At 41.1% G+C, this 26950-nt stretch overlaps 2 protein-coding genes across 2 annotated transcripts; both read left to right on the top strand.

The window, feature by feature from the left end:
- The first annotated feature begins 2775 nt into the window (after window positions 1-2775).
- On the top strand, window positions 2776-8760 carry LOC129195050 (phenylalanine-4-hydroxylase-like). Its single transcript, XM_054800758.1, is given in 10 exon segments — window positions 2776-2810; window positions 3789-3932; window positions 7119-7193; window positions 7432-7725; window positions 7775-7829; window positions 7926-7966; window positions 8012-8126; window positions 8416-8500; window positions 8503-8539; window positions 8601-8760. Coding segments are annotated over 10 exon segments (1041 nt in total).
- A 1312-nt stretch (window positions 8761-10072) lies between these two features.
- Window positions 10073-22327, top strand: th2 (tyrosine hydroxylase 2). The gene is made up of 12 exons (XM_054753473.1): window positions 10073-10315; window positions 11816-11990; window positions 12116-12204; window positions 12282-12349; window positions 16926-16976; window positions 17049-17194; window positions 19120-19255; window positions 19334-19403; window positions 21155-21211; window positions 21364-21459; window positions 21537-21670; window positions 21734-22327. The coding sequence occupies exons 1-12, from the start codon at window positions 10082-10084 to the stop codon at window positions 21897-21899; spliced, it is 1422 nt and encodes a 473-aa protein (XP_054609448.1). The 5' UTR covers window positions 10073-10081; the 3' UTR covers window positions 21900-22327.
- The last annotated feature ends 4623 nt before the right edge of the window (window positions 22328-26950 follow it).

The raw sequence follows: 26950 nt of genomic DNA, 5'->3' as shown, positions 1-26950 counted from the left end.
AAAAAGGGAGAGAGCAGGAATCAGGCGTGCACGGGGAGACAATCTGGCAACAGGTTGGTGACAGAGCAGGGTGTAAGTCGTCCCAGAGATGCAGTAATTGTCTGCAGGTGTGCATGAGCTCCTCCCACGAGTCGACAGGTGTGCTGCAACAAATAACAGACAGAGGGCAGCAGAGCAGCAGCACAGCTCGACACCTTGCCTTTACCTGCAGGCGGCTTCTTGAGCGTGCAATCCCAGTGGTAAGCTAACCATGAATACATCCAAAAAATCAACATCGGTCACAAATGAGAGCCTACAGTCCTGTTTGAAGACCAAAGTCATATCTTATTGCTTCGACTTAGCGAAGATCAGCATCAAGCGTCAGAAAAAAACATTTAATCCAGGCCCGTCAAGAAACGTTCCTCAATTTATGTTTACTTTTTTAAAACTGCAAGCTGCAACTATATATTTTTATATTCTATTAAAGTGGGTTATGTTTAATTTAAATTTTACACAAATTAACGCGGGAACGACTTGAAAAGACTCAGCAAACTGCACTTCTGTGTGTTGTATTCTATTGACTAAATTAAGACTACAACTTCTGTGGCTCAGACTATTTCCTGGAGTATAAGAGAGGGCAAAATGGCTCTTGTGACAGTAAAGTTTGCCGACCCCTGCCCTAGGCACTTTGAATGACATCATTGCCGACATCATGCGTAGGCCAGTTGGGAAAGTGGATGTGGGAGGAATGGACGTTATAAATGGAATGCACCTCCCCTTGTTCACTTTCAGCCCAAGCAATCATGGTCCCACCACTAGTTGTAGCTACTTCTTACAAAGAAGAAATAACTGCCCATTATTATTATTACTGTTTTTATTTGTATTATTGTTTAATGAGCCCTAGTTGTATATTACCATGTTTTGTTTTATTTTGAAATTCTCTTTAGTTATCATTTCCAAAGGTGGGTTGTTTGTTTCAATTTAGTGTTCGTGATTTTTACTGTAGTTGTTATGATGGGTGTTTGTTTATACATTGTTGGCTCTGACATGTTGCTACATGTTCACCAAAGTAGTGAAATAGAATAATTACCGAGCTCACTGCATGCATCTTCTTCCAAACAAACGGTGTTTGATGACGTTACGTGCTGCGGTGGCTATTTTTTGAAATGTATGAACATAAATGGACAGTAACAATACTTCTGTCTAATATACTGCGGGTTATTTATTATTCACCAAGACTGAGCTACGTAAAAACTGTAGCGCATGCGAAGATGCGCCGCAGACGTTACCCGGTCATATCCGGTCACGTTTAATATACATGAATAAATACAAATACAATAAACCATTTAAAACAAAACATAAAATACCATGACATTCGAATGCTAACAGCCATAATCAGAGTGCAAAGATGGATTCATCTAGAGCAGTGCTTCCCAAACTGTTTAGTCACGTACACCTTCGGACATCTGACTGGCAGTCATGTACCCCATAATCCTGCACAATTAAAAACAAACCACACAAAAACATCTTTCATATATTTTTAAGTATATTATATATTATGACAGGTTTGTCTTCTGTTCTGGTCTGCAGCAACATGGAAATAATCAGTACAATGCAACTAATGTTACACGTAAACACAATAATGATGAAAAACTGACAGAACTCAATAAGGAAATGAATGAAATATGAGGCTTATTAGTGAGCCAAATGGACGTACAGTATGAGCACATGTAGCATGAGATTATGCACCGAGCGAAAATGTACAGCAGCGCAGTGTCAAAAAAACAAATGTCAAGAAAATTGTGTTGAAATTGAAATTGCTATGTGGCATGATAACATTTAGACGTATGTTGTGTTCAATTAAACCAAGTCCAAATATGACCGAAATAAGAAAAACAATGTAAGTGAACATCAGTACAATGTATGTACACACACACACACACACACACACACACACACACGCACATATACATATATACATATATATATATGTGTGTGTGTGTGTATATATATATATATACACATATATATATATATATACATATATATACACATATATACAGTATACATATATATATATATATATATATATATACACACACACATATATATATATATATATATATATATATATATGTGTGTGTAAAATACGACTTTTTTCTCTTTCATATTTTGACTTTATTCTCATTAAATTACAGCTCTTTTTCCCCCATTGTTTTTCATTTTTCATCATACACTTTTTCCAACTATTTCAACTTTCTTCAGTAAATCCTCTTGTATTTATGACTTTATTCTCATAATATTTGGACTTTATTCTCAAAACATTTTTCCACATGTTTTCCCACAACACAATTTTCCAAAAATCACAACTTTCTTTGTTGTTTTGTTTGTTTCTCATATTGCAACTTTAAAAAGTTTCTCATATATTATGACTTTTTTTTTCTTTAATATTTAAATTTTATGGTCCTAAAATGACATTGTTTTTCCTCATAAACTTTCAATGTTATTCTCGTAAAATTACAACATTTTCTCTTTAGATTTCACCTTTTTTCTCTTAATATTTTGGGGCGTTGTACTGTCCCACGATGTTCGGCGTCAGTGAACGCACCATGCTCTCTTCCTTTCACCGGGTCGGTGTTCAGAAATGTGCCATGACTTCAACCATTGTTTACACAAGACGAATCACAATAACCACAACAACCTTGTTACAAACGCGAAGCAGCGCCATCTGGCGGGTCGTGTACGTCATACGTCGTCATGGTCACATTATGAGGCAGTCTGTCGTGTAGCCACGAGATGGGGGTGTTGCTCATTGAACGTGGTGATTTGTGGTACGTGTGTAGCGGAACAGGCTGAGGTAAGTTGGCGGGGAGAGCACGTGGAGTGCTTAGGGGCGGGTGTACGCACGGGGAGAGCGTGCAAGCCCCACATAGAGATGTTCCAACGACCATATGTACCCGGATCTCCTCACTGTGAGGAGGCCATAAGCCAACGCAGCCTATGTGTGGGTCAAAGACGAGATGTCTCAATTTCAGTGTCCGAAGCATTTATTATGTAACAAAAAATAAATGAAGATTTTAAAACACTACATTATATCACTCAAATCAAACCTCTTTACTTACCTATATGATTAATTTAAGGAGCAATGGTGCTCAAAGTTCCAAAATGTCCTTCCTGCGTAACATCCGGGCTTAAAATCTACATCATAAAATTTTGCAAAGTGTAAAAAAAAAATTAAGAAAGGTATTCATCTACTTGGACATAATTGTTGGTGATGTTTGCAATAATAACAACTTTCTCTGAGGCTTTTAATGTATATATATATCCATACATATACATATAGTATATATATATATATATATATATATATATATATATATATATATATATATATATATATATATACATATATATGTGTATTAAAGGCCTTAGAGAAAGTTGGTCACGTGTCCATCAGGATGACACTAATAAAACATATATGCTGGTTTTATTATAAAAAAAATGCCTTTTCCATGTGAACGCTATCATTGATGTGGCCATTGTTTGGCAGGAAAATTGCTTTTTTTGTCCTGGAAGACCTTCTGTTACCCAGGACCTCTGTTTTTCAGAATGGACATGTTGATAAATACAGAATAGTATTTTACATGGTATTTTATCATTTTTTAAGCATCAGGTTGATATTGTAATATTATATTGATAACAGACTCAGGCAACATGGCGCCCTCTAACTGTTAAAGAAGAGAATACAACATACTCACTGCTTCATGCACTCTCATCCATATGGAGCATGTCCCATTTTGTGTCTGCAGGAGCGGGGCATCAACTAGATGCACATTGAGTCACGCCCCTCGAACATCAGCAAGGAGCAGCACGGGTTCTACATCAGCGTGGACTCCAACCTGCTCCCATGCCTGGGATGAGGTCATCGACGGCCTGCGAATGCAAATCAGCAGGCATGTGCACGAGCTGTCACGCAACAAACGGAAAGACGGTGAATGTGCGACGAGCGGGCACAAAACTGTGAATCCTCAGCGTGATCAGTGGGCCAACAACATTTGCATTAGTCTGTGATGGAATAAGATGTTGGGAGACACTCAAATACAACTCATTCATCACTGGGACTTATCATGTTATATGCTAGATTCCGGTGTAGCTGTTAAATATGACCATTTAAGACGGGGGTCTCAAACGCCACATACCTGGGGGCCGCTGGAGGTAGAGTCTGGTTGAGGCTGGGTATTCACTCCCAAGTTTCAACTAAGAGCTGTCCACATGGGAACATTTTTAGGTGGAAACTAGGCATGCTCCAATCGATCGGCCGATTTCTTTCATGTCAGGGGATCACCGATCGGCCGATCCTTTCATATAAAACCAACCTTATCCACCTTATCTACCTCCGCAAAGGTCTGAAAGTCAACTACTGTCCCAGACTGACAGCTAACAATCAAGCTAAAGCTATCGGGAGGACCGAGACAGGCAGTGGAAAGAGCAAAGATACTGCAAGGAAAATGATGGCGTTCATGGCATTGGACTATGGAGAGAGATTGCACTTTATTTTTGGTAGGAGGCTCTGCAGGTCTGCAGTGTAACTTGTTGTGCAAGTTTAGTTGTTTTTTAAATGTGAAAAATAAAAGACTCAAGGAAGTGATATCATTTAGTAGTTTGAACAGCAATTATCTAAACTTTTCATGAATATTTGAGAGAAGTACATTATGTGCAGTTAAAACAAATTTACATTGTTTCACGAGTATTGTTTAATGTTTTTTAACAAAATAAGATAAGATTGGAACTTTGAAGGTGTTTGCTGACAGTTATTTATTAAAAAAAAAAAAGAAAAAAGAAATGGTATCGGTGAAAAACTGTAATCAGCAGGTCAGGCTTTTTAAAGATCGGCGATCAGCCCAAAAATTGTAATCGGTGCACTCCCAGTGGAAAGTATTTTAGCGTTTTAGCCTGACATCCACTCTCCACTTGGCAAAGGTGTTGTGGGTGCCCAGAAACGATATTTTTTTTAAAAACGGCTTCCAGAGTGGGGAAAATCTGACAACGGCACCTTGTCGTTGCCATGTGGACGAGCAAAACACTACTTTCTGAGGGGCTATCCACACGGAAACGTTTTCAGGTCAAAACAGCGAAGTATTTTATGCGTTCAGCCCCTCATCCACACGGAAACTGCGTTCTGGTTGCCGTGAAACGGTATTTTTTCAAAACGGGTTCCAGAGTGGGAAATCTGAAAAAGCTGGCTTGTCGTTTTTGTAGACGGCCGAACCGCTGTTTTTCCAGAAACGATGACGTCACAGATCCATCGCCAACCCCTCGCTGTCACGTGACCAGAAGTGAACAGATGTGTACTGCTGCTAAAACCTAGCATCTGAATATTTCGAGTGGCATGACGCCCAGTCAACATTCTCCTGGTATATTTTTTGTCTTATACTCCAAAGTGACTCGCAGAAGTAACTCCACTTCGTCATTGGTTCAGACAAGCCGGGTAAGAGGAAGACGACGGGCCTTGTGCGAATGCGTTCTTTCTTCTTCTGTAGTTTTGTTACATCCGTTGACAGCGTCACGTATGTGTGGTCTGTGGTTTTCATGTGGCCGTGATTATTTACTGATCCAACACTGTGTGGGTCCCACCAAAAACTTACATGTTGTGCTACCTCAGGGTCTTGCTCATGAGTGAGGGAAGGTTGGAGCGTGAGGTCGCCGCAGTATCTGCAGTAATGCGGTCACTGTACCGGACCGTAATGGTGAAGAGAGAGCGCTGAGCCCGAATGTAAAGCTCTCAATTTACCGGTGGATCTATGTTCCCACCCGCAATAGGGTGAGGAACTTGGCCATCTTAGAGGAGAGCTGAGAGGAGAGCCACTCCTCCTTCACATCAAGAGGAGCCAGTTGAGGTGGCTTGGGCATCTAGTAGTTCGGATGCCTCCTGGACACCTCCCTGGTGAGGTGCTCCGGGCATGCCCAGCCAGGAGGAGGACCCGGAGCAGACCTAGGACACATAGGAGGGATTATGTCTCTATAGCTGGCCTGGGAACACCTTGGTGTCCACCTGGTGGAGTTGGAGGAGGTACCCAGAGACCAGGAAGTCTGGGCTTCCCTACTGAGACTGCTGCGCCTGTGACTCAGCTATATACAGTATATGTAACTAATATAACTAAGGTCAGCTAATTTGCCGATGGGGACACGACACTTGGTGCCCTGATGTCTTGCATGAATCTGAATGAAAGTCCTACAGCAGCTCAGAGGCAAACACAAGGATTGCAAAACAAGATGGACAGGAACTAGCTTGTCCAAGGGCTTCCAAATCATTCCTATCCAGCAAACGACAACTGTTCCATTTATCAGCTGTCGTGGTGCTTCATCAACCACTCAGACTCGGTAACTGACAGCCAGCGTTTCTGACTGGACGGGTGGCTTGCCACTCGAACGTCGACCCCTTTATAAGTTGTTTACAGAATGACATTAGTTTAAGCACTCAGGACCAACAAGCCTAGCAGGAACAGTGGCGCCCTGTGTCCCCATCCTGGACTAACACACCAACACCCAAGAACACACCAAGGTCATGGCGGTCCGGGACTGACAGGCCCAGTCATGGCCCGCCAGTCAGGGTCAAGTGAACAAGCTTATATTTAAGGTCTGTTCTAAAGCAGGCCTGTTTGTAGAGTAGACCCCTTATCTGTGCAGAGCCTCAGGCTTTGGACCACAATAACATCCAGGACTTGGACAGCTTCACCGAGCAGAGTTACAGAGTTACGACTCGGAGCTGGATGCTGAGCACCCTAAAAGTTCTGACTTATCTGCCTTGTGTGTGTGTGTGTGTGCGTGTGTGTGTTTATGTGTGTATCCGCCCACAGCCACTATGAAAGAGGAGGCCTCGTCGAGATGATAGGCCGCACTCTCACCGCCTATTCTCATGGAAACACACAAATTGATGTCATTGCTTTAATTGGGCCCCTATAATTATAGATAATTGCTCCCTTTTGCCACCGCCATTAAAGCGAGATGTATTCATTGTAAAGCGCTACAAAGCCTTCATTTGAATATGTATTTGCATGCTTCCATTGGAGACGAAGTGCGTAATGCTGTCAAAGGCCATTGGGACGATGTGAGATCTAACACAGCGTCCTCCTTTTGAGCGTCAAGGGCTTCACAGACCCCATGTACCGGGCCCCCAGGAAGGAGTTTACTGATATCGCCTACAACTATAGACAATAACTACTCTTCATCATGTGCACTTTCAAATTTGGGAAGCAGAATTCAAGCCAAAATTGGTTGGGATGTGGAATAAAAGTTGAAAAGTGGTTAGACTATTTAGCCCACTTTGGATGAAGGGTGCCCCACATAACTCAGCTAAAAACCCTTTGAAAGCAGTTTTGCACGTTTCCTAATTTAGAAACTTTATGGTTCACAATTGTGTTGTCCTTAAAAGACTGCGTGTCTTTGTCCCAGTGGCCAGCCCATCCCACGGGTGGAGTGTATGGAGGAGGAAAGGGCCACCTGTGGCACCGCGTTCGAGGAGCTGAAGACCCTGTAATCGGCTCACGCATGTCTGCAGGCGGGACAACATTCCGCAGCTGGAGGACATGTGCTGCTTCCTGTTGATTTTCAACAAGACCCTATCGCCCCTAATCTGTCGTTGGTTTTGACAAACCGATCTCCCACAGTCTGCACCGTTTTCCGATGTCGATCAGTGGCCAGCCTGCTCTCCTCCGAGGATTTCCTCGCCGGTCTCACTTTTCGTGAGTGTGGAGTGTCAAGTCTGATTTTCGGACTAAGTTTGATTCTGTTTTAGAGATATCTGCTTGTCGACCCTTTCTGCTGATCCAGGTTTTGCCCAGTTCTCACAGGTGAGAAACCAAAGATGTTGGACTAGAACCCATCAAACAACTTTGGACACCTTCAGTATCAGTAAAAATGTCAATAACTTTTTTTTTTCAAAACAGGAGATTGGTCTGGCTTCCCTTGGTGCCCCCGACGAGTACATGTAGACTTCTTGGTCCAACTGAAGAGTCGGGATCACAGCTTCGAGGTGTTGACTGGCCTGGTTCGTGCAGGTCAACTGGTTCACCACGGACTGTGGTCTGTGCAAGCAGGGATCTGAGACCAGAGCTTTTGGAGCAGGCTTGTTGTCCTCATTTGGTAAGTTCCTCAGCTTGTAACGACACTGGGGTGGGGGCGGGGCTGGGCCGGGCAGTGGGTTAGTGGTTCATTTGGGTTTAATGTGTCACTGGGCCTGCTGCGAGTGGGCGAAGTGGTTCAGTGGTTCACTGTGGGCAGAAAGAGCCTCTATGGAGGTCACACGTTACATCAGCAGAGGATGTTTGCTCGGCCGAGTCCACGAAGGGAAAGCAGTGGCCCGGAATCACACTGCACTTCCTGTTTATGACAGAAACAAGTGAGGCTCATTGAGTGTTGAATGTACCATTTCTCATCTTACAGTGATGACTGACCGACAAGCCTAATCTGCTGCACTTTGACCCGCTTAAGACCAGCCTCCAAAAGTACCCGATCACAGTGTACTAGCCGAGAGCTTTGACGATGCTAAAGAAAAAGTCAGGTATGGTAGGAAGTTGGCCTCCAAACTCTGTGACTCTCATTGAATGTTTTGGCTGATACAGAAAGTTTGCCGCCGGCATTCCCCGGCTGTTTTGGGTGCGCTTCAACAGCAGGCTGCCTTCGTCCTCCTTTATTTTGAAGTGCAGCTTCCTCAGGCACTTTGTTTCTTCTTATCCCTGCAGGGGAAATTGGGAAATTGTGCAAAGCCCTGCAGAAAAATGACTGACTTTGCCATCCATGGCAGCCTGAAGCTTAGTATACTTGCACATCAGTTTTTTGTATAACACGTGATACGAGGATACTAGTCCTTGTCACTTGGCAAAATTGGCATTGGCATTATTTTGTGCATGAAATATTTGAATGGCACAAATAAAGAAAATAATGCAATAATGCAAATAATACAAAGTAATTTGTATTTTTTTTTTTTTCAATTTCACACAACAATAATAACAATAATAAAAGGTAATAACAAGCAAATTATAAATAATGCAGTGTCATTTGAAGTTTTTCTCTTTGGTCTAAATTTGTCATTTCTTGTTTTTTACTTGCAATAATAATAAATAAAAATAATAAAAGCAAAATATAAATAATGCAGTGTCATTTTTTAATTTGGTCTAAATTTGTCTTAATAATAAATAATAAATGCTAACATTATTATCATTTATTATAATTAACAATAGCCTATTATTATTATTTATTATTGTGAGTACAAAAAAGACAAATCCAAATTCAAAGTACAAATGACACTGCCTTATATATTAATATTAATAATAATACTACTACTAATAATAATAATAAGGAGAAGAAGAAGAAGAAAATGATAAATAATGCAGTGTCATTTGAATTTTTTTCTATTTGACCTATATGTGTCTCCTTTTTTAACTTGCGATAATAAATGATAACAAGGTAATTCTTAATATTGCAGTGTTATTTGTATTTTGTCTACTTGGTCTATAGTTGTCTTTTTTCTACTCACAATAATAAATGATACAATTCTAACAAGCAAATTATAAATAATGCAATGTCATTTGAATTTGTTCTATTTGGTCTACAAGTGTCTTTACTTGAAATAATAAATTATAAAATTATAACAAGCAAATTATAAATAATGCAGTATCGTTTGTATTTTTTCTATTTGGTCTGAAAAATGTTTATACATACATAATAATAATAATAAATGACAATAATAATAACAAGAGAAATTGTAGTGATTAAGAAGCGTAAATCCAAGATTTAAAATCATAAACTGATCAAGTCTATTTTATATGTTTTTCTCTTCATTCGTATCATATTTAGTAACGTTTATGTAACCTCTTTCAGTTGAATGGCCCTCACACGGCGACGTTAGGTAACATTTATTTATTTATTTATTTTTGTGCTCGGCTGCTCAATGACTTACTATTAGCTTTTGGTTACGGCACGGTGACGCAGAAGGCGCCCAAAAAAGGGCATCCTCATCTCCATAGAGCCCTCAGATGAAACGGTATTTAAAGCTGCACGCCACCAGCTTATGGTGCACACACACACACACACACGCACGCTAATGAAGACGGACAGCAGTGCGGGCCAGGCGGCGCCCTTCAGCGGCAGGAGGCAGAGTCTGATCGAGGATGCCCGGCGGGAGCGCAGCAGCGTCTCGGCGGGCCTCCCAGGGCCCTCCCGGGTTGTGGATGGAAACGTGTTTGAGGAAAAGGAGGGCAGAGTGACCCTCAATGTGCTGTTTGCCCTCAGCAACGAGAAGAATTCTGGATTCTTCAAAACGGGAAAAATATTTGAGGTAATGAGGGTGGGAAGAGCTGTATTTAAAGTTCTGCCTTTGTGAAGATAATTCATTTATGTTATCATAATTGCTCATTTTTACTTTATACAGCTCATTGACGGAGTCAAAATATTAATTTATTGTTTGACAATAAATGTGTGTTTAATTTAAACTTGGTATACTATCCTGAGTATGAAGTTAAGTACATTTTTCTATGCCAGATTGTGATCCGTCTGGTCCGCCCCTGCACATGCCCGGTGCTCAAACCACGGTCAACCGAATGACAGTCAAGAGCACTGGCATCAAGCTAGAAGCCCGAGCTGTCAACTCGATGTCCAGCGCGACTTTTAAGGCGTCAGGGAGTGAGGATTACTAATGTACTTTGGTGCAGCTGCACCAGACGGCATCCATTCGATCAGTGGTCCCCAACCTTTTTTGACCCACGGACCGGACCCATAAATCTCCCGTGGGCCGCGGGGGAGTTCCTACATTATAGCGATCTAATTAATGTTATTTATTATGGATTTTGTGTAAGACTAAGACATGAATAACATCAAATTAAAAGCACAACATTTTCTTTCTGTGCGGCCCGGTACCAAATGACTCACAGCCCGGTACCGGGCCACGGCCCGGGGATTGGGGACCACTGCATTAGAACACAGGTATAACACTCAAGGCCCAGGGACCAGATTCATCCTGTGAAAGCCTGGATAATAATGTGTAAGCCGCTACTTTTTTCTTAAACTTTTAACCCTGCTTATGCAGCGGCCATGTTCAAATCTCGTGCCATCTCCTTTACTTCAGAACTACTACTAAGTGTTTAAATACTGTGCTGCTCGAGTTTACAATAAAAAAAATACATAGTCCATCATGCATTGCTTCCCTTCATTCAGCTGCAAAGGGATGATCTCTCTGGTGGACACAGAGGGAACCACAGCCGAATTAATCATTGCAGCTGAATGAACGGCTTTGCTGGGATGCAATGCATGGTGGGAAGCCGTTAAAATTGTTTTTTTAATCTAAACTTGTACTGGTACTTGTCTTGTATATTTCTGAGCTACTTTTTGCGTGTTAAGTTGCTGTGTGATGATTTTAGTCTTCTATCTAAGATGACACCGTGAGTCAAACTGTTATATTGAGTAATGACCTCCTGCGATTTACGATGGGTTGATAAGACTGTTGTGAGTCCTGTCAAATAAAGAGGTACCTGGTCCTCGCAAACTCGTGCGTGCCGCAATATGCCATTTTATGATGCCGTTTAAAGTCTGGAGTGGCTTATATATGTACAAATCTGTTTTTCTCTCTAAATTTAGTGTCTTATACACTGGAAATTACGGTAAGTAACTCCTCAAATGCGTGGTTATCATTTACATGTTTTCACATTTACAAGCGCCAACCTCAAGTGCGATGTGGCCCGTGGTGAAAACCAGTTTGACGCCCCTGTGTTAGAAGAGCATCCCTGTAAATGTCAAGACTAATGATTATGTTTTTAAGTGTTCCCATTTTGCAACTTTGCAGACATTTGAAGCCAAACTTCTGCATGTGGAAAGTCGACCAGGGAAGAAGTCGAAGAACAGCACGTCAGACTTAGAGTTCTTCGTCAAGTGTGAAGTCCACAGCTCGGACTTGGACATCTTCATCAACTCGCTGAAGAGAGTGGTTGACAACGTCAGGTCCATCCCGGAGGAAAAAGGTAGGTATGTTTTGGTCGATGGTTGTATGCCGGGCGCCAATTTGCATGTTTTTGTTGTAATGATTGTGATTATGCGAGAAGCCTGCTGCAAAAGCTCTAATTGGCTCTTTTTATCTGGGCCACAGTCCCCTGGTTTCCTCGACAGATAAAAGAGCTGGACAGATGCAACTTGTTGATAACCAAATTTGATCCAGACATGGACAAGGACCATCCTGTGAGTGAATGTGCTTCCGATAAAATGTTGCAATGTCCCTTAAAGAAAAGACAATGTCAACATGACTTTTGTCGCAGGGCTATGCTGACCCAGAATACAGGAAGAGACGCGCCTTCATTTCAGAGCTGGCCTTCAGATACAAACAGTGAGTCTACACTTGCAAAAATAATAAAGTTATCCCTCATTTATAGCGGTTAACTGGTGATTCAATGTTAATAAATGGAATATTTTCATTGTTAGAGCATAGTAAAACTTTTTCTAACTTTCTAAATACGATTTTTAACATAATTAGAGCCCTGTAGACATGAAATAACACCCCTAAAGTCACCTTTACACTCCTGTTATTCATTGTTTACAACACATTGTGCAACTCTTATGCTGCAGGATTCAAGACGGCTGCTAGCTAGTGAGCGAGTGAGCTAACCAGTTTGCCTCGAACTTATTTTTTCTAAACTTAAGAACCCAAAAACGTACCACTTCCACACGGAATGGGAAGAGACCCTTTTTTTCACTCTATCGTGTGGGACATGCCAAGGCTGACTTCATGATTTCATGCAGTGTTAAGGTAATGTCATGTAAGCTAATGTCTGAATGTGTTGTGTCATTACTGCCGCCTAGTGACCAGAATGTTACATACCACAATATGTTTTGACTAATAATAAACATTTATTCATTAATTAATTTCTTTAAAAAAACAAGATTTAGCAAGATATGTGATAACCAAACCGTGACTGTACACTAGCTTGCCAAAAAAAAAAAAAGACGAGATTTACTAAAATTATGTTGAGCGAACAAACTAAATTGAGGTGGAAGAATGATTGTTTCCTCTTCAAAGATTTTTTTCAATTTGCTTGCGCTTAATATTTGAATATTTCCACAAAATTTTTAACATTTATTGTGTCTGTTTATAATCAACTTCTTCAAACTGTTGACTGCACAATAAATTCCCATCAGAAATTCCGCAAATTGGCAAAAACATTTTCAACAAAAGTGGGCCATTTTTCCGCAGAAATCTCATCTCGTTCACTATAAATAATTTATAAATAAGTGACAACACAGGTAAAATGTACAGCATACATCTATCCATCTAGAAACCCCCCAAAATTGATTTGACATGTTTATGTCTTTATGCTTCACTGATAATGTTTTTCTGTCATGCGTTGTGTCAGCTTCACACTCTGTTTGGTGGTCCTTGAACGCAGCATAGTTGCTGTGTGCTACAAAAGTGAAACTTAAATATACAGTCATCCCTCGCTATACTGCGGTAGAAATATCGCTCCCTCACCGTTTTTCAGAAAACAATTAATTAATTCATGACTGCTATTTCATGGTTGACTATGGCCTAATATTAGTAAAAATAAATATTGAAAGACAAGTTATATGTAGTATTCTGGTCACTAGGCATCAGTAATGTTATGAGACATGACGTTAGATTACAGTACCTTTCACACTGCATGGAGACTACCGGGCCAGCAGAGCTGAGCCGACATGCCAAGGCTGAGATAGAGTGGAAGAAAAAAAACTTCTACTGAGCCAGTACAGCCAAGCAGACTTGCCATAGCTGAGACAGACATGCCATGGCTGAGATTGAGTGGAAATAAATGTTCTCCTCTCATTCCGTGTGGAAGTGGTAAGTTTCTGGCTTCTTTGTCCTTCTTCCCCACTCTGTTTGAAACACTTGCTTAAGTTTAGAATAAGTAAATTGAAGAGGCTAACTAGTTAGCTCAGTAGCTTGTCATGCTACCAGCGGACGTTTGTTATGTCCCTGCAGTGATCCCGTAGCCTATGCAATGTGATATAAACAAATAACAGGAGTGTAAAAGTGACTACAGTCAAACCTGTCTATAGCGGCCACTAAAGGGAAACGGCAAAAGTGGCCGCTATAGGCAGGTGGCCGTTATAAACAGGTTGGTGGCCATTTTGAATTTGTGCGTGCACATATTAACATGTCTGTGATTAGAAGCTTGTTGTGTTTGCAGATACATATAATTATATTGTTACATGTTGACCAGTAGAGGGCACTGTGGGACTGCGGATAAAAGTTGTAAAGAACTACTAGGTTAGTAAACCGCTGTTAATAAAGCGATTAAAGTGTATCGGCGACGTGAGTCTCTCCTTCCCCACAACAAGGGGCATTACAGTATTGACCAGTGCACATTGTCTCACACCAGGAAATAAACGGTGTCACTGTCTGCAACAAGCTCCAAAGAAGACGGCTTTTTTATGTGGAACAACTGACAGTTTGTGTGGATCTTTTGAATGATTGTGACTGAGCTACGACTCAGTAATTAAAGTCTACACACAACGGCTTCATTGCTTAAAAAACAAAACTTTTTCGTGCATGAAGCTTCTGCTTGAGTCGGCATTTTGGCCGCTATATGCGGTCAGATATTGACCAAGGGATACAAAATGGGTGGCCGCCGGCCGCGTTAGACAGGCGACCGCTATACACAGGGTCTACAACACGTACATTTTCTGCGGGGGATTTTTCAGTGACCGCTATAGGCAAGTGGCTGTTCTATAAAGGTGGCCGCTAAGACAGGTTTGACTGTATTGGGGTGTTATTTCATGTCTACAGGGCTCTAATAATGTTAAAACCCATATTCACAAAGTCAGGTTTTCTGTGCTCTAACTACCAAAATATTCTCTTTATTAATACTGAATCCTAGTTCGCGGAAATTCACTTATCGTGGTCGGGTCTGGAACCAATTAACCACCATAAACAAGGAATGACTGTAACTCAGATTCCATCTGTTCATGGATCATCTTACATGATTATTTGTTTGTGGTGAGTGAGTAGCTATGCATTTCATACTCTAAATGTGTATATTATGCGTGTGAGGCATATGTGGGGCCTAAACCTGACACCTGCCGTGTGTCAAAATTTTGTATGGGTGTATCAATCACCCATGGATTTTTGGCATTCACTGGTAGGCAGGGATACAATAACACACATGGCGCGATCAACTATAGTAACTACAAAATGGCAGTAAATGAAGCACATACTGTATGTGATAAATAATATAGTACAACCCTGACTGCTGCACTATGTAGACATCATAAGAAAACATGACACAACTAGCAAGATGTAAAATAGCATATAAATTAGCGGTGTCCCCATCTGATATTGATATCAGATATCGGGCTGATATAAGCAATAAAATGAGTATCTGATTATATTGGCCTGCATCTAAAATCTCTGACAATGGCACTCCGATACAGTCGATTCCAGCATGTGCCAACGTATCGGCCACGTGTATTTTTCGTTAAAGTCTGAAAAAGAGGTTGTAACTGAGCGCAAAACTTGTCATGCACAAGTTTCCCGTGAAGGCAAAGAACCGGGGAAGTTTAATACGACCAAACTCACCTCACGACACACGGGAAACTCCCACGGAACAACAGGAAGTCAGTTAGTTAAAACAGAAAAGATGACCATCCCCTGCCGGTAGTGAGTAATGCCTGGTGTAAACAATTAATTGAGCACCTCAAAACCATTACACCCAGCCGCCACTACATTGTGGATAAAACTATAACCCACATGCTTAAAGAAGTACAGTAAAAAAGTGAAAAACATGTATCGGGACACCCTTAATATAAATATCTAGCATTTGACTTGCTGCTCTCCAGCTGTCCAAAAAAAACCCCAAAAAACAAATGCACACGGGGTTTTTCTCTCTATGGAAGGACGGCAGTGACAAACACCTGATGATATTACGGCAAGCACCCCCGTATGACATTTCTGTGTATTTTATTTTTTGATTAGCAGGAATAATGGCGTCACACCCACAATAAAGACATTTCACAGGCTGTAGAAAGTCATGGTGCGTAATAAGTATTTCTGAAATATGATATTGGCGTGAGCCATGATCCAAGTCAGTGCACTCACTGAGTGCACTCATATGGTAGGCAGAGTTTGCACGCTAAGCCAAGAAGAAACGCTTGCGGCTCATCTTAGCTTTCTGTCCTGTATTTGATCAGGAAATATTCAAATTCAGACATTTTTACTTAAGAAAATAATTGGAATTATACAGATACAAATATTATTAGGTTTTTTTTAGCTTTCATCAGGAAAAAGGCTCTGCCTCGCCTGACTGCTCGTCACTGCTTCTTTGGCCTCGCTCATAAACACGTTATTATAGCGTCCCAACACAGATACACAGAGTCGGATGCTCTTTTTTAACTTTATTGCCGACCTTAACACCCCAACAGCAGTGCTCTGTTCAAACACGGTATTCTTAAGCTCCCACACTAGTGTCACCTCACCCATGGCGAGGTGCATTGACAAACGCAGGAATTGTGAGCATCAACATTACAATACAAGCAGGTTGTTACATTATAATGGGAGCGTCTGTGAGAGGAGCCAGAATAAGACTGAGCAGGAGGGATTAGTGTTGCCAATTTTGTGACTTTGTCGCTATATTTAGCAAGCATTCACACCCCTCTAGATTCTGTTTTTCAAAAAATTTACTAGCAACGAATCTAGCGCCTTTTTCTGGTCTTATTGGACACTTTTGGCAACTAACAGGAAAGCATGTGCTGTTTTCAACAAGCACCCACCCACATATAGATTGTAGTCTTGCAGGAGACACTGAAGTTACCTTTGACATTTGTTTTGACTAATGGATACAGAAAATCTATTTCAAATAATACATAATATTAACTTCATGTAACGACGAACATTATTATGTCAGAATGACATTTGTTTGTCCTTATTAATGTAGAGGCGACCCGCTGCCCGAGGTGGAGTATACCGCAGAAGAAACAGCTACATGGTGAGACGTGGGGCATGTGATAGATGCTGACAAGTCATGAAAAGCATTTCTTGAAACATGTTTTTTTTTAAGGAGGGAGGTGTACAAGAAGTTGCGCAGTGTTTACCCCAGTCTGGCCTGCCGGCAGTTCCTGGACGGTTTACAGCAGCTGGAGCGAGAGTGCGGCTACGGAGAGGAGCGCATCCCTCAGCTCAGAGATGTCTCTGCCTTCCTCAAAGGTGACACTGCTTCCTGCTTTCTACCCTTAGAAAAGCAAATATGGAATTTGGATATGGTGTTGATATAGTTGCAAAATGGCAATACATACAAGAATTTACATTTTGCACTGATGTTTGTAAAGGAGGTTCTAAGTCGAGCTTCAAAATGCTAAAAGAAGCAATGGGAGTGACACAAATAATGTTTTGAGTAAGCAATTTATTGCAAACAGGCATCAAAGTAAAACAGGCTGTTCATCAGCTAATCAAAAGAAGTTAAATATTCAAGAAAGGAGTCAGTAATGAGTAGCTGTGCCATTCTTGTTAATCACCTAATGAATGGGTTTGGGCATGCTTGATGCCAGTGTTTCCAGGAGGCTAGTGGGAATGTTGCTCCAGGTGGTGAAGATGGCTTCACGAAGGGCATCCACTGTCTGGAACTGATGTCCATTTTTGTAAACTTCCCTTGCCATTCATCCCCAAATGTTCTCAATTGGAGTTAGATCATGGGAGCACGCAGGATGGTCCAAAAGAGTGAGCTTATTCCTCTGGAAAAAGTCAGGTGAGCATTGAGAAGTGCAGCTTTTGTCCTGTTGAAAAAGCCAGTCATTACCACACAGACAAGGGCCTTCAGTCATGAGGGATGCCCCCTGCAACATCTCTACTTAGCCAGCTGTCGTTTGACGCCCCTGCACAACCTGAAGCTCCATTGTTCTATTGAAGGATCATGATGGTGTCCCCTCCACTGTGCCATGTGGAAAACATCTGAGGTGGGATCTCCTTGTCATCCCAGTAACGTTTGGAAGTAGTCATCAGGATGGCCAAGGTTCCATTTTTTCTCAACAGAGAATAAAACTTTCTTCCACTTTCCAATGTCCCATGTTTGGTGCTCTCGTGCAAATTCCAAACGGGAAATTTTGTGGCGTTGAAGGAGACGAGGCCTTTGAAGATGTATTTTCTTCTTAAAAGCCTTATCTGGCAGATGTTGTCTGATGGGTATTGGACTGCACTTGGTACTAGTAACAAGCTTCATTTGGGCCGAGGATTGTCCCGTGTCTTGATGAATAGCTGATCGGATCCTCTGGCTCAGAGCCCGTGACATTTTTTTTTATGTCTTCCACTTGAGTTTTTTGTTCCATAACCCTTGGGATGTTGGAAGAAATTTCAAATGACTGTCTTACTGCGTCCAACCTCAGCAGCAATGGCGCACTGCGAGAGGCCTTGCTTATGCAGATCAACAATCCCACCGTGTTCAAAGAGAGAAAGCTTTTTTGCCTTTGCCATCAAGAAATCATGACAGTGTAAATACCTGACACTAAATCACATTCAATACACATTTTTGCCAAGAGTTTGCCTTTTAAAGGCTGTGCTCTTAAACTTTTGATCGTCTGATAAACAGCCTATTTCACTTTAATTCTTGTTTGCAATAAATTGCCTACTCAAAACATTTTTGTCTCACTCTCATTTCTCCGTTTTGCATTTGGAAACTCTACGTAGAACCTCCTTAAGCTCCAACAGTGCAAAATGTAAATTCTTGCAATTTTTCAACTGGTCTTAAAATGTTGATCAGGAGTGTATGTCTATACGGGGGCATTCCTCTTCAATTATTCACCAATCAATCAAATCACAGGTTGGACTCGGGTCTTGTGTTATCTCTTACCATGTCAGTTTGGAGAAATGTAAAAAATTCCTCAGCCAACACTTCCATCAAGTACTGCATAAGAACGGCCAGAGAGTATAACAAATAATTTTGAGATGGATGTTGTTCAGGTTTTAAACAACTTGTAACCTTGATGCTGTCTATACAAATTAAGTTGTTGATATGAAACAAAAGAAGCTTGTCGTACCTGCTTTTGTGGTCCTGAAGTGAGATTCATCCAAAAAGGTGCTGAGTTGTTGGTTGATGGATGTTTCTGTTGGAACGAGCATGACAGCATTGTCCTCCTCAGAGAAGACAGGCTTCCAGCTGCGCCCGGTAGCCGGCCTGCTGTCCGCCAGAGACTTCCTGGCCAGTTTGGCCTTCCGAGTGTTTCAGTGCACGCAGTACATCCGCCACTCATCAGCGCCCATGCATTCCCCTGAGCCGTGAGTCCCGCAGTGTCCGTCTGCTACACAGGATTCCAGAGTTTGCTCCTTTCACAGAATTTCCATCTTCTTCCACAGAGACTGCTGTCACGAGCTGCTGGGACATATTCCTATGCTGGCAGACAAGGAGTTTGCCCAGTTTTCCCAGGTATTTGCTAGTGCTACACATCTTTTTCTTTGTTCTGGCTGTTATGATAAATTACAATAAATTACAATAAATGTTACGACTAGGGCCCTGTCAACACGGGAACGCTCCTGGGTATTTTTTTTGTCAGGTTTAAAAAAAATCGTTGTCCACAATGTGCTAGTAAATAGTTGCATCCAGACGGGAACGGATCACTGAGTAAAATACGATGTAATACACAAGGCACACCTACGTGTGGCGCTGTGAACAGACACGCACATGGAACCACGTGACACACCAAACCATAGAAGAAGAAATAACGCATGCGCATAAGTACATCGTCTTCCGCTTACCGAGGCTCATCTAGCCTTTCGAGAAGTGGAATTACTACTGGGAATTATTATGGAATATAATGCAAAAAATATCAGGAGAATGTCAACAGGGGTGAGTCATGTCCACCGAAATATTCAGATATTATATTGGCTTGTCGTCAAAGCTCACTTCAGGTCACGTGATGGCGATGAGGTGGCGGTGGGTTGGTGACGTCATGAGAGGCTGAAAACAAGAGCCTGAAAAACAATAAAATACTTTCCATACAATACATTTTGACCTGAAAACGTTTCCGTGTGGATAGCCACTCAGAAAGTAGTGTTTTGCTTGTCCACGTGTAACGACAAGGCAGCGTTTTCAGAGATTTTCCCACTCTGGAAGCCGTTTTCAAAAAATACAATTTCAGTGCACCCAGAATACTGTTTCCATGTGGATGAGAGGCTGAAACAATAAAATACTTTGCCGTTTTGACCTGAAAACATTTCCATGTGGATAGTCCCTAGGGGTGTCACAAGACACTCAGTTCACGAGATGAGACGATGCATGAGATTGGGTCTATGAGACAAGACAAGATTTTACTTTTAAGAAAAAAGTAAAATGAAAAAATATATGACAGTATATTGCAATCTACTAATTTAATTTCTACTATGTTACACTCTTCTGCACTGTGTGTGTATGCTAGCTACCCCGCCTCCACCCAATGAGACAGAGACTGTATCTGTATTTATCCAATGCACAAAGTGAACCCTTGTCCTGCCTGTTTGGAGGCGGGAGACGAGGAAAACAGATACACATGCACATGGCATTATATTTAGGCCGGCAAAATTTTCAAGTCCATTTTCATTTATTGTGTGATTAATTCATAAATTTATTATCGTCCCAGGCCTAGTGCCCACGAAACATTTTTTTTCTGAACGGGAGCTCTTATGACACCCCTAGTTACGACCCAGGGGAACATAACGTAACACATTTAAGGAGGACACAGGACGTGGGAAAAACCCTCCTGTGCCCCAAAGAAAAAGTCCTGATGCGTCCAAACAAACAAAAGGACGGTGGGGGTGAAGAGGCCAACCCTAGGCCCGTCGTCCGGTCACCTCACCGCTAGCCCAAAATGAGGAAAAAACACAACTAAAATCCTAAACAAAACAAACCCGAAAACAGGACAGTCGGTCAGACAAGGACAAACAAGAACTAAAAATTAACGGGAAAAAATCCCCCAGGCTGTTGCTCAGCATCATGCAGCTTAGTGGCCCTGGAGCAGCCCGGAGGTGGGAACCAGCATGAGCAGAGGGCAAACAAAGCACACCTGCCCACATTTATATGCTCGAGCAAGGGCAGGGCCAATCTACGCTGCTTCATGCAACAATTAAAAAACAAAGATCAAACTTAAACAGTGTACGTAAGTCTGGCTTGAACAACATCACTAATCATCTGATCACCTCCAGGAGATTGGACTGGCCTCACTCGGAGCATCACAAGAAGACATTGAGAAATTATCCACGGTAGGTCTTCCATACCCAAACAACAGAAAGTTTACTTTTCTAGAGGTTGTGTCTACTAGACACACTGCAACTCTCATGGCTTTAGCAACATCTAGTGGCTAAAGCCAACATCTGCATCAACACGGCCTTCTCAGTTCCCCTCTCATTTCTAGTTATACTGGTTCACTGTGGAGTTTGGACTCTGCAAACAGAACGGAACCGTGAAAGCTTACGGCGCCGGCCTCCTCTCATCTTATGGAGAGCTTGTTGTGAGTGATCACCGTGGTCATATACTGAGGATTTCATCCCATTCCGCTTATCTTGTCAATCTCCTGTCTGTTTCCAGTACGCTCTGTCCAACGAGCCAGAGTACAAACCGTTCAACCCAGAGGAAACTGCCGTGCAGCCATATCAGGATCAAACCTACCAGCCAGTTTACTTTGTCTCTGAAAGCTTTGAGGAGGCCAAGATTAAACTGAGGTATTTTGTTTTAAGGCAACACATCGTCCGCACAGTTCGTTTTATCCTTGTTCACTTTCACAGGAAGTACTCCGCAACGATCAAGAGGCCCTTTGCAGTGCTCTACGAGCCTATCACCTGCAGCATCAACGTTCTGGATCAGCCCAGCAAGATTCAAAACGTACTATGCAGGATGCGAGAGGACCTGAAGACGCTGCAGGGCGCCTTGGAGAAGCTAAACTCCTCCTGAGGACATCAAGACAAAAGACTGAACAGGAATTACACAAATCTAAAATAATTTGTTGCGAGTTGCTTCAATCCCTCGTCTGTGTCGGTGTATTGTGTGTTGACTTCATGTCTTTAACATGGAAATCTGGGTTTGAATCTCCGTTGGGCATCTCTGTGTGGAGTTTAAATGTTCTTCCCGTACTCCAGTTTCCTCCCACATTCCAATATGAGTGTCAAAAGATTGTTTGTCTATAGGTGCCCTGTGATTGACTGGCGACCAGTGTAGGGTGTACCCCACTCCCCCCTTGCTCGAAGTCAACTGGGATAGGCTCCAACATACCCCCGCGACCCTAGTGAGGATAAGCGTCATAGAAGACGGATGGATGTCTTTAACATGCTGGTCGCCATTTCATTCCAAAACCGACCATTTCCTTGTAGAACATTCTTGGAAGGCGTTTATCTGTTATTAAGCAGGGAAAATGAGCTTATTATGAATGATTTAAGTATCAAGTTCCCTCGGCTGGTCAAAGCTGGAGCCAGCAATGAGGCCTAGTATGTCCAGGCCAGGTCATTGGGACCTGACAGTCGACCAGCGCCATGTGCATGGCTGCACTCAGAGCTGGAACATGCTCCTCTTCCTTTCAAATCCTCCAAGAGATGAGAGATTTGGGGCTGTTGAGGTTTTGATAGAGGTCCAAGGTTTTGATCTCCACGGGCGACATGGCTCATCAGAGGCACGCTCATCAATGCTTCACAACACTCATCATCTTCACTATCAACAGTGTCAAGTCCTCAGAACGGCCGCCTTGCACTCTCACTTCCAATAAATCGAACTGTACAGTAAATTAAATCCTGCTCTGGCCTTCGTGGGAAGCCTTGGGTTTGGGAAGAAGAAAACAATAGTGTGGGAAGTAAGGAGAAGGGAGTGCAGAGACATTCACTCCCTCCTCGCATCAGACACCACATCCAGAAATTTCAAATCCACAAACCCCAGAGAAACCGTGGCCAGGATCCGGATCTGCCCAGTGCCAAATATCAGCAGGTTGCCGCTGCAACAACAAGGGCATCCAGCGAGATTCTTGTGCTCGGCGCTGGCCACAACTCCCTGCAGGCTGTATCATCCTGACTTAAGTGTTTTCATGGACATCCCAACCCAACATTAGTCTACTTGCCTTCTTTGAGCTGCAACATGTACTGGAGGTCATCAGGTTCTTCTAGTCCTGTGAGGTCAGCATCAAGTTCATGAATTGATTTTAACCCCTTTTGAGGCTTAATAGTTAACAAATCCTCTTCAGACAAGTTCACTGAAAGGACATGCAACAGCTTGTGTGTGCATTTAGAGCAGAGATAGACACACTGACTGCAACATTTGTCTTTGGGTGTGTTTACCATGGTCTTGGTGTGTTTTATCATGTAAACAGAAATCATTAGTTTTTCCACTGCAGCAGCTACAAGGTCATATACATAATCTTAATGCATTAACACTACAACATAGTATGGATCAGGGGTATCCAAAGTGCAGCCCGGGGGCACATCTATAAACGTATCATTTAACAAGACAACAAAAAAGGAAAAATCAGCAGTAATTTTTCAAGCATAAAGTCAAAATATTACGAGAGAAAAGGTTAAAAGGTGAAATCTAACGAGAAAATGTCATAATTTTACGAGAATAACGTAAGATTATGAGGAAAATTAACAGGGTAATTTTAGGAGCAAAGTTAAAATACTAATGAAAAACTATGTTTGTTTTTTTTTTAAGTGGTAATGTTATCAGAAACAAAACAACAAAGAAAGTAGTCATTTTTTAAAAATTAGGTTGCGGAAAAAGCTAAGCTTTGAGAATACATTCAAAATATTATTGAGAATAAAGTCACAATTGCATGAAAAAATTTACAAGAAGAAAGTTGAACTAGTTGAAAAATGTATGATAAAAAAGAAAAAAATGGATAAAAGAGCTATTCTGTAATTTTATGAGAATAATGTCAAAAGATTAAAGAGGAAAAAGGCATATTCTAACAAAAAAAGTTGCAATTTAATATTATGAGGGAAACTAATGACATTTTCATACCATAAATTTGAAATATGTATATATATATATATATATATATATATATATATATATATATATATATATATATATATACACATATTTAAATGGTAATATTTGGAAAATAAAACTAAATACTTGTAGAAAATTAGGTTTGGGAAAAAGTTATAATATGGGAATAAAGTCATTAAAAAAAACAGAAAAAAATGAGAAAAAAAGAACAAAAACCGAGGGAGATGACGTTTTTCATTATATATATATATATATATATATATATATATATATATATATATATATATATATATATATATATATTTTTTTACTTTTTTTTAACTTAACTTTTTAACTGAGCATATTCATGTGTTGCTTTACAAAATATATAAGCATCCCCTGCATCTTTTCAGTATGTGGCCGTCGACTGGAAAAAGTTTGGACACACCTTGCCTGGATAAACGAACAGAAGGACTCGAGAAGGACGGACAACTATTCTAAAGAGAGTATTTACTGATGCTTTGTAAAACTTTCATTGTGAGAAAATGCTCACAACAAAAACGGGACGCAAGTCTAAGCCTAACATGAGCCTCAAACCGTTTTAATCCCTCTGCCTCCCAACGATTCTCATTAACTGCATTGAGCTTAAAGTTTTAAACAAGCAAAAATAACTGAAGCAATTAGCAGAAAGTTGGATTCCCTCCAGTCGTCTTACATAAACAGGATGAATGTGAGGTTGCAGTATGAAGGTCACAAAAAAATAAGAGGCTCTTACTTCATGTTGTTCTACTACTCCGCCTTCAGATGGCGCCCTCGGGTCACATAGTCCTGCAAGGCCAGTCACACTAAAGCCTCATATTTCAGGGGGAAAAGTGTGCACTTCGGAAAACATTCAGACTGTGCACAGACCATTATGGTTTCTCTTGGTTGTGTGCAGCTGCTCCAGCACCACTTGCCCCCAAAAGCACAGCAAACACCGAGCGGCGACCACATTGGACTTGCTCAAACAAAACGAGCGAACAAGGAGAGCGGTAGCATGTTATGCTTTGCGGACGGCGGTTTAACCTGTGCCGGCCAAGAAACATACAAGCTTGACGTACTGGTTTTGAAAGGAGCGAAGCGCTTTAAAGGCCTCGCTTTGTTCTCTTTAAGCGTTGTTTGACAGAAGAGTAAGATGATTCCGTGGGAGGCAATGAACACAGCCTTGATGGAGGTCCTGTGAACCTCTACCGGGTTTGGACAATAAGTCGTCCCCGCTATATTGTGTTTTTTCAAAAACTTAATTAATAAATAATGGCTGTTTTGTTGTTGACTGTGGCCTATTGGACAATACATATTGAAAGAAGTTACAGTATATGTAGTATTCTGGTCACTAGGCATCAGTAATGTTATGAGACATGACGTTAGATTACATTACCTTTCACACTGCATGGAGACTGGCTACTGGGCCAGCAGAGCTGAGCCGACATGCCAAGGCTGAGATAGAGTGGAAGAAAAAAAACTTCTCCTCTCATTCCATGTGGAAGTGGTAAGTTTTTGGCTTCTTTGTCCTTCTTCCCCACTCCTTTTGAAACACTTTCTTAAAGGAAAATGAACTTTTAAAAAAAATTTTGCCCATCATTCACAATCTATATGTGACACATGAACGCATGATTCATTTGTGTGCGTTGTAAAGATATAAAAACAGATAGACGGCGCTAAGAATGCACGTAATGGGAAACACATATTCCGCCTATCGAACTATGTTACTGGCGTATTGACACCTTGACACACCACACCGTAGCTTCACCACACACTCGCCCGCAGCGTGTCACAACGAGCTCACGCCTCAGGCGACTACAGATGGGGAAAAACTACCTGCTGTGTTTTTAATTTTGAGTACGTGTAGGCGTTCCTTTCTGTGTTGCTATGTGAAATCAATGCGCCCAGGAACGACCAAAATACGGAAAAATACTGTATTACATGTTATCATGAATGTACCTGTTACTACATGGTCACAGCATGTATATACTGTAAAACCTTGGAGGTGTCTTAATAGCAGTCTTAGTAGGCGGCATAGGTGTGTCCCATTACGCGCAGTAATGAGCTGTCTCTTTTTATATCTTTAGAATGCACAGAAAAGAGAAAAACGTTTGTTCCTGTCTCACATAACAATTGTGGATGATGGGAAAAAATAAAAAAAAAAGCGCAGTTTTCGTTTAAGTTTAGAATAAGTAAATTGGAGAGGCTAACTAGTTAGCTCGGCAGCTTGTTATGCTAGCAGCGGCTGTCTCTTATGTCCCTGCAGTGATACCGTAGCCTGCGTAATGTGATGCAAACAAAGAATAATAGGAGTATAAAAGTGACTATAGGGGTGTTATTTCATGTCTACAGGGCTCTAATAATGTTAAAACCCGTATTCAGAAAGTCATAAACATGTTTGTTAAGTCTGGAACCAATTAACTGCGATAAGCGAGTGGTCACCGTAGATCAGGGGTGTCCAAACTTTTTCCAGCGAGGCACATAGTAAAAAGTGAAAGGGTGCAAGGGCCACTTTGATATTTTGTAAACCAACACATAGAGATATGCTAAGAAGCTATACTGTACGTAGCTCAAGAAAAAACTGCATTTCACCTTTGTAGTATAGCTGAAATGTTACTAAAAATTACCTTTTTTCCATAATAATACAACTTTAAGATTGCGACTTTTGTTCTTCATTCGATTATGACTTTTTTTCTTAATATTTTGACTTTATGTCCGTAAAATTACAGCTGTTTTTTTTCCATTTCAGCTTTCCTCCTGTAAATTTTTTTCTCATAATTATAACTTTATACTTTTTAAAACAATAATGTATTTTTCTTTATTTCAACATTGTTACTAAAATGGTAATTTCCTCATTTTACAAGTTTATTGTAATAAAATTGCAATTTTTTCTCATTCGAAAACATTTTTTTCTCTTAATATTTTTACTTTACTCTGGCCAAATTTCTGCTGTTAATTTCTTTTTTTTTTTTTTTTATAATTTTCCAAACATTTCAACTTTCTTCTTGTATATA

Source organism: Dunckerocampus dactyliophorus, chromosome 15 (genome assembly GCF_027744805.1).
Source record: "Dunckerocampus dactyliophorus isolate RoL2022-P2 chromosome 15, RoL_Ddac_1.1, whole genome shotgun sequence".
NCBI classification, from domain to species: Eukaryota; Metazoa; Chordata; class Actinopteri; order Syngnathiformes; family Syngnathidae; genus Dunckerocampus; species Dunckerocampus dactyliophorus.
The sequence above is the reverse complement of the archived record's forward strand: the minus strand, read 5'-3'. Positions and strand labels throughout refer to the sequence as shown.